The sequence below is a fragment of the Tachysurus fulvidraco genome, chromosome 20 (genome assembly GCF_022655615.1).
Source record: "Tachysurus fulvidraco isolate hzauxx_2018 chromosome 20, HZAU_PFXX_2.0, whole genome shotgun sequence".
Classification (NCBI taxonomy): domain Eukaryota; kingdom Metazoa; phylum Chordata; class Actinopteri; order Siluriformes; family Bagridae; genus Tachysurus; species Tachysurus fulvidraco.
This window is the reverse complement of record NC_062537.1, coordinates 7,513,038-7,521,266: the sequence shown is the minus strand read 5'-3', so window position 1 is coordinate 7,521,266 and position 8,229 is coordinate 7,513,038. Positions and strand designations below refer to the sequence as shown.

Below are 8,229 nucleotides of genomic sequence, written 5' to 3'. Positions count from 1 at the left end.
TGCGTAACTTGGTGACAGGTTTAATAAAGTCATAGGTGGATCCAGATGACGTCATTATATATATATATATATATATATATATATATATATATATATATATATATATATATATATATATATATATATGTTTTAATAGTTTCTGGTTTCGTGTGTCATCTAAATTTTTCTTGTGTACAATATCTGATACTGAAGGTTTTGCCCAGTGAAAGTTTTTATGTAGCGATTGATTTGTGAGACATAGTGACAGAGTGAGTCACAATAAAAAAAGAGGCGGGTTGTGTTGTACAAGGCAGCCTGCCTCAGTTTAAGGCAGGTTAATCAACACTGACATACAGGGTAACATAGACGCACGATTTCTTCGTGGACATACACGGTACATAGACCTGTCATTTCATAGGGGTAAATACACTGGCGCCACATACAAAGCTGAACCCGATGGTTGGGAGAAACCAATGGATTAAAGCTGTCAATCACCGTCCGTCTGGTGCTGGATGCGTGTCCGCTTCAACACGTGACAATATAAACACCGGCCAACAACCTGTTCGCCGATGTCCGACTAAAAGGTACCGGATGACTTGTACAATCTATGTCTATAATCTGCGTAATTCTAATTCTTAATGAATAATGTGTTAATTTGTAATGAATTTGACAAGAATTTAATCGGAATAATAAATATTAAGTGCTGTAGTGAATATTAGGACCTACATTTGAGTTGGAGTATAGGCTAGTGTTGACATCTGACAGTCTACTAAGTCATTTTAATTACAATGTTTAAATGGATATTATTTTCTAATTATTTCCAATTTAGTATTAAATGATGGATGTCAACTAGTCAAATAGCATTTCCATAAAAGTTTGTGTATGTGTAAAAGTATGTGTGAAAATGACTAATGTTGGGAAGCTTCCGTAAATAAAGACTTTTTATCAGATGGTCTGGACAAACAGTACAACCAACCATTGTTCACATGGTAGAAATATCTCGTAATGTTATTTCCTCCTAGGTGCTATTATTTTAAGTTACTTTAGCCACTTTATTCACTATATATAATATATAATAAATTATATAAATATATAAATTATTCATAAAATTTTAGAACAAAATATATTAAGAGAATCTGTATCCTGTAGCTGTTTATAGTATATATGTGTGCTATACAGTAAAATTTACTTTTTACTGTATAGCACACATATGTAATGCATTGCAAATTAATACAAAAAACAAAATTGTATGTATTGAAGAATGTAAATTAATTTATTAAAATTTCTAATGCTGAAATGAACTATAAAGACGTAGGAAAAATTCAGAGTAAATTCAGGTGGATTGGGATGTACAGAATGCTACTTTCAAACTTATTTGATCATTTATCATTTTTTAATCCAATTTACTGAGTCTTGAGGTAGATGATTTTAATAAAGAGAAATACTTAGATGTCAAACTGCACCACATAAGAACTATTATTTCATATGTAATCTATCTAATTGTTAAATGAGTTTAATATTTTAATTTTCAGCAATAATTAATCTCAACATCACATTCAAATTGCAAAAAATCCAGACAAATAAATAAATATGTAAAAAAAAAAAAAGTCAGCTTTTGGAGTATGTTAGCAGCTTAAAAAATACATTATAGTGGTCATTTCACACTGCTCATCTTTGTTACAGGAGAATGGTGAGTACAAGCCTCTTTGTGTTACATAGCAGGCCACAGAAGTTCATGGACCATCTACTCTATGTCCTATTCGTGCTGTCTCACCTAGGTAAGCATTTTATATACATGCCATCGTATTTATGAAAACATCTAAGATGTATTGTATAGTGCATCCACAGGTTGCTTTCTTTCATGTTAGTTACTGTACAAGTGTCTGTACAAATTAGCTTTAAACACAATGCTTCATGTAACCTGAATATAACTTACAACCCGCTGGACTAGTTTTATCTATGACAAGCTTCTGACTTACATCAGTAAAAAGAATAATGAGTGGGTGTTTAAAAGAGAGAGAGAGAAAGAAAGAGAGAGAGAGAGAGGGGGAGAGAGAGAGAGAGAGAGAGGGAGGGAGAGAGATCAGACAACAACAGACAAAATCAAAGAAAGAAAGAGCGAAAGAACAAAAGACGAAAGAAAGAAAGAAAGAAAGAAAGAAAGAAAGAAAGAAAGAAAGAAAGAAAGAAAGAAAGAAGTTACTTTCAGTAGTGTAGTATGTGTAGGTTCAAAAGAAATGCGGCACCTCTGTAAGTATTGGAACAGCAAGGGTAGGATTTTCAGCTTTCAATTGTTGAAATTTACATCTAGATGTGTTAAACAACTTAGAACATGACACCTTTTATTTAAACCGAATAATTTTTCAACTGATCAAAAATATTGTCATGATAATGACATGATTTCCTTGCTGCCTATGTGTACCCTGTTAGATTGATTGTAGGAGGCAAAGCTACTTAATTTTCAGCCATTTTGGAGCCATTAGGAAGCCTCGGGTTTACTAACAACCAAGCAACAAACAGTTTGGGAAGGAACACTACAGTAGATTATGAGAGAAAAATCGAAAATTGCATTTTGCATAGAAATACAGAGATGAGCCACGAAAAAATCTGGAACCGAGATTAACCTCTACCAAAGTGAATGGAAGGCCAAAGTGTCAAAAAAGAATCAGCTTGTAATCCAAAGCGGACAAGATCAACAAGCTGATGCTAGTGTCATTGCTTGGGCTTGCACAGCTGCTTCTGGAACAGGCTCACTAATCTTTATTGATGGTATAACTCATGATGGTAACAGCAGAATGAATTCAGAATTCTACAGAAAATTCTGTCTGTCAGTTTACAGACAAGTTCATCCAGTCTAAATGGGAGGACCTTCATCCTGCAGCAAGACAATGACAAACAAAGCAAAGGAATTCATTTCAGTTTTAGACTGGCCAAGTTAATTACCATACCTTAACCCAATTGAGCATGCTTTAGAGAAGGCTAAAGGAAGAAAACCTCCAAAACAAACAACAATTGAAACAAGTTGGAAAAGCATCACAAACATTAGTTTATGTCAGTTGGTTGGAGGATCAATCTGGTCATTGCAAGCAAGGGACATACAGCCAAATTTTCAGTGTTATATCCTATAATTTACTTTAATATTTCTATATATTTGATTTACAGAAAGTGGGTGGTTTGTTTAATACACATAGATGTAAATATCAGGAAATGAAATCTGATATTCTGATTGATCTTCTCATATTCGTCTTTTGCAATCAAACCCAAAGGTTTTCATTGAATAGCAAAAATAAAGAATTAGCCCTACTATCCCAGTAGGAATGGACAGTAATTTATACATACGTTAAGTGTTTTGTTTGCTGTGTAACTGATATCGAAAATCAGCCTCTTGGGCAGGCCAATAATATTCAAATGATTTATATTTTTATAGTAAATGTTCCCTTTCCTTATTTTGTATTCTACCCATTTAGGATATCATAACAGCAAGCAATTGTTCATTAGGGAATGCATATTTTACATGAAATAACAGTCAATCTGAGGAAAAAGATTTACACAATATTTTTGCACTGATCTAATATGCTCTGACACATATGGAGTTTTTTTTAAATATATTATGATATATCATGAAATATCTGGTATGCCACTTATTTTTCCTATTTAGATCCTTATAAACCATAAAATCCCAGTGTTCCTAGGGATTGCATCTCTTCTCAGTTGTAGGTCTCATTGGCTTGTTTATTTGTCTTTTTCCTCAGTAACGTACACCTTGACAATAAATGCAAGTACAACAGCAGCAACTTCACAAAATATTTCAGCTACCCCAGCTGATGTTATGAACACATCATCAGCAACACACCAGGTTATTACATCTGGTAAGGAAAACCAAGAAGATGTGTATGTTGATTTAGAGTGTTGGGTTACTGTAGCCCATTAAAGCATCTTTATTTTATTCAATAATATTTTTATTTCAATATATTTTTAAATACTTATTAGTGTTTGATTTTATTGTATTTCTCTCCCTCTGGGTTAGTAGTTAAGTAAGCAAATATTCAAAAAGACATCAGAAATGAACATGTCTACCACAAGTATACACAACTAGTCACAACTACCCGATTCTCTTTCTGTCTTAAGGTTCAGGGACAGAGAATCTCACAAACACTACCACCACAACTACCATGAGCCCACCAGCCACAGCTACTGCTAATAATATAACAGGTGAGTTAACATTTTGTTTTAGTGGGGTTTTGTATTTTTGCTTGTAGGAAAAAGAAGACAACATTTCTATAATATTTTTGTTCATGTAACTGGCAACATTCAATGTCAATGGGGCCATGAAAAGTAAATGAGGGAGAAAAAAAATCTGATGCTGCACAAAAATGAACAATGCATAAAAGCCAATGTTGTTAGTAATCTTTGATATATCCATGACTGCGATAAAACGTCAAAAATAATCCAGTTCACTTTAAAAAATTTTTAAAATAGGCAATTTTGTCTGTATTTGTATGCAAATTAGTGATGTTATTAAATTAATGGACATTTTTGGTCTCGAAGCACAGGTAAGGTTGTAAAATGTGAATACAGAAAATCAGCCTCTTGGGCAGGCCAATAATATTCAAATGATTTATATTTTTATAGTAAATGTTCACTTTCCTTATTTTGTATTCTACCCTTTTAGGATATCATAACAGCAAGCAATTGTTGATTAGGGAATGCATATTTTACATGAAATAGTCAATCTGAGGAAAAAGATTTACACAATATTTTTTTGCACTGATCTAATATGCTCTGACACATATGAAGTTTTTTTAATCTATTTTGAGATTTTATGAAATATCTGGTATGCCACTTATTTTTTCCTATTTAGATCCTTATAAACCATAAAATCCCAGTGTTCCAAGGGATTGCATCTCTTCTCAGTTGTAAGTCTCATTGGCTTGTTTATTTGTCTTTTTCCTCAGTAACGTACACCTTGACAATAAATGCAAGTACAACAGCAGCAACTTCACAAAATATTTCAGCTACCCCAGCTGATGTTATGAACACATCATCAGCAACACACCAGGTTATTACATCTGGTAAGGAAAACCAAGAAGATGTGTATGTTGATTTAGAGTGTTGGGTTACTGTAGCCCATTAAAGCATCTTTATTTTATTCAATAATATTTTTATTTCAATATATTTTTAAATACTTATTAGTGTTTGATTTTATTGTATTTCTCTCCCTCTGGGTTAGTAGTTAAGTAAGCAAATATTCAAAAAGACATCAGAAATGAACATGTCTACCACAAGTATACACAACTAGTCACAACTACCCGATTCTCTTTCTGTCTTAAGGTTCAGGGACAGAGAATCTCACAAACACTACCACCACAACTACCATGAGCCCACCAGCCACAGCTACTGCTAATAATATAACAGGTGAGTTAACATTTTGTTTTAGTGGGGTTTTGTATTTTTGCTTGTAGGAAAAAGAAGACAACATTTCTATAATATTTTTGTTCATGTAACTGGCAACATTCAATGTCAATGGGGCCATGAAAAGTAAATGAGGGAGAAAAAAAATCTGATGCTGCACAAAAATGAACAATGCATAAAAGCCAATGTTGTTAGTAATCTTTGATATATCCATGACTGCGATAAAACGTCAAAAATAATCCAGTTCACTTTAAAAAATTTTTAAAATAGGCAATTTTGTCTGTATTTGTATGCAAATTAGTGATGTTATTAAATTAATGGACATTTTTGGTCTCGAAGCACAGGTAAGGTTGTAAAATGTGAATACAGAAAATCAGCCTCTTGGGCAGGCCAATAATATTCAAATGATTTATATTTTTATAGTAAATGTTCACTTTCCTTATTTTGTATTCTACCCTTTTAGGATATCATAACAGCAAGCAATTGTTGATTAGGGAATGCATATTTTACATGAAATAGTCAATCTGAGGAAAAAGATTTACACAATATTTTTTGCACTGATCTAATATGCTCTGACACATATGAAGTTTTTTTAATCTATTTTGAGATTTTATGAAATATCTGGTATGCCACTTATTTTTTCCTATTTAGATCCTTATAAACCATAAAATCCCAGTGTTCCAAGGGATTGCATCTCTTCTCAGTTGTAAGTCTCATTGGCTTGTTTATTTGTCTTTTTCCTCAGTAACGTACACCTTGACAATAAATGCAAGTACAACAGCAGCAACTTCACAAAATATTTCAGCTACCCCAGCTGATGTTATGAACACATCATCAGCAACACACCAGGTTATTACATCTGGTAAGGAAAACCAAGAAGATGTGTATGTTGATTTAGAGTGTTGGGTTACTGTAGCCCATTAAAGCATCTTTATTTTATTCAATAATATTCATATTTTAATATATTATATTAAAATACTTATATATATTTAATTAATATATATTAATATATATATTTAAATACTTATTAGTGTTTGATTTTATTGTTTTTCTCTCCCTCTGGGTTAGTAGTTATGTAACCAAATATTCAAAAAGACATCAGAAGTGAAAATCTCTACCACAACTTTTTTTGGAAAAGGTGATTCTCTTTCTGTCTTAAAGGTTCAGGGACAGAGAATCTCACAAACACTACCACCACAACTACTATGAGCCCACCAGCCACAGCTACTGCTAATAATATAACAGGTGTGTTAACATTTTGTTTTAGTGGGGTTTTGTATTTTTGCTTGTAGGAAAAATAAGTCAACATTTCTATAATATTTTTGTTCATGTAACTGGCAACATTGTGTGATTAAAATGCTAATAACCTTTTGAGCTAAATTATTATAAAGGATGTTTTAAACTGTGGTTAGCACATGGTTTGATGTTAACACATTTGGAGTTGTCCAAAGACAAAGACTGTAGACTACATTTTTTTTGCACAGGCCTGTGTAATAGGGTAATGGCCCCACCTTTTGGTCAACAGTAAAAATGACAAAAAATGACAAATTTTACCTCTTCCCAACTGAGGTTCCTTGCTTGCTTTACATTAACCAGCAAGAATGCATGTTTTTTTTCATGTCATGGCCATATAATGAAAAAAAATCTGGTTATAATGGCAGTCAATGGGGCTGAACAAAAATGAACAATGCATAAAAGCCAATGTTGTTAGTGATCTTTGATATATCCAAGACTGTGATAAAACACAAAAAATAATTCAGTTCACCTTTAAAAAATTAAAAATAGGTAATTTTGTCTGTATTTGTATGCAAATTAGTGATATAATTAAATTAATGGACATTTTTGGTCATGTTATTTTTGTCCCAAAAAATCCTTCCTCTAACTGAAACATTAACTCAAAGATTTGGTCAAACAATGGGGAAACATTGTGTCAATGTTTCAATCAACATTTCTATAATATTTTTGTTCATGTAACTGGCAACATTGTGTGATTAAAATGCTAAATAACTTTTTTAAGCTAAATTATTAAAAAAGTTAAATTTTTTTTAGTAGTTTTGATTAGAACTGAGTTTGATTACCATATTTATGCAAAAGAAATTATATATATATAAAACCTGACATATGCGTAGGTAAGGGTGTAAAATGACCAGTGGTGTAGTCTAGTTTTTTGTAGTGAATATACTGTGATCCCCCCCCCCCTCCCAGCCTCATACGCACCCATCCTAGAGGGACACCCCATAGGCACCACCACACTCACTAATGCATAAAATATGCATCTACATGTAATTGAGAGCATTATTAAAGACTGCTTATGTGTTATCAACATTCCAATTTATTATAAGCAACAAAAGACAGTCAGCTGATAAAACCTGTGCTCCAGGTCCCATATTCATATAACATTTAAGGCTAAATGTAGCAGTTCACCCAAAAATGAAAAATGTGTAGTTTCGTTGTTCTGTTTAACACAAGATGATATTTTGAAAAATTACACAATTTTCATTTTTGGGTGATCTATACCTTTAAGAGCTATTTAGCATTTAGCCTTAAATGTTATATGAATATGGGACCTGGAGCACAGGTTTTATCAGCTGTCAATTTTCAATGTACATTTGTTCAGTTTTATCACCAACACTCTTTCATTGCAGGATATTATGAACTGAATGAACTGGTAGTTTACAAAGCTTTCCAAATACATTTGTACTCGGGCTGTGGGTGAAGTGTCACCCGAAGCTGCTGTAGCTTTAAGCGCTAACTTTGAGTCTGCTTTCGTTTCAGATCTTCCTTTACGTAAGTTAGTTCATTTCTAATTTGCGCCAAAAAACACCGCCAAGCAACTCA

General features: G+C 32.7%; 1 protein-coding gene across 3 annotated transcripts in view; it reads left to right on the top strand.

Annotated features, from left to right (window-relative positions):
* The first annotated feature begins 301 nt into the window (after nt 1-301).
* LOC113638105 (adhesion G-protein coupled receptor G2) overlaps nt 302-8,229 on the top strand; it is a 38,113-nt gene continuing 30,185 nt past the window's right edge. Inside the window, exons 1-8 of one of the 3 annotated variants that reach the window (XM_047805210.1) lie at nt 302-563; nt 1,663-1,757; nt 3,732-3,848; nt 4,108-4,191; nt 4,935-5,051; nt 5,311-5,394; nt 6,137-6,253; nt 6,553-6,636. In XM_047805210.1, the coding sequence (XP_047661166.1) occupies nt 436-563; nt 1,663-1,757; nt 3,732-3,848; nt 4,108-4,191; nt 4,935-5,051; nt 5,311-5,394; nt 6,137-6,253; nt 6,553-6,636 (826 nt within the window). In that variant the 5' untranslated portion in view covers nt 302-435. The remainder of the gene's footprint in view (nt 564-1,662; nt 1,758-3,731; nt 3,849-4,107; nt 4,192-4,934; nt 5,052-5,310; nt 5,395-6,136; nt 6,254-6,552; nt 6,637-8,229) is intronic. The other 2 variants (XM_027139120.2, XM_047805212.1) reach the window with 2 other exon arrangements.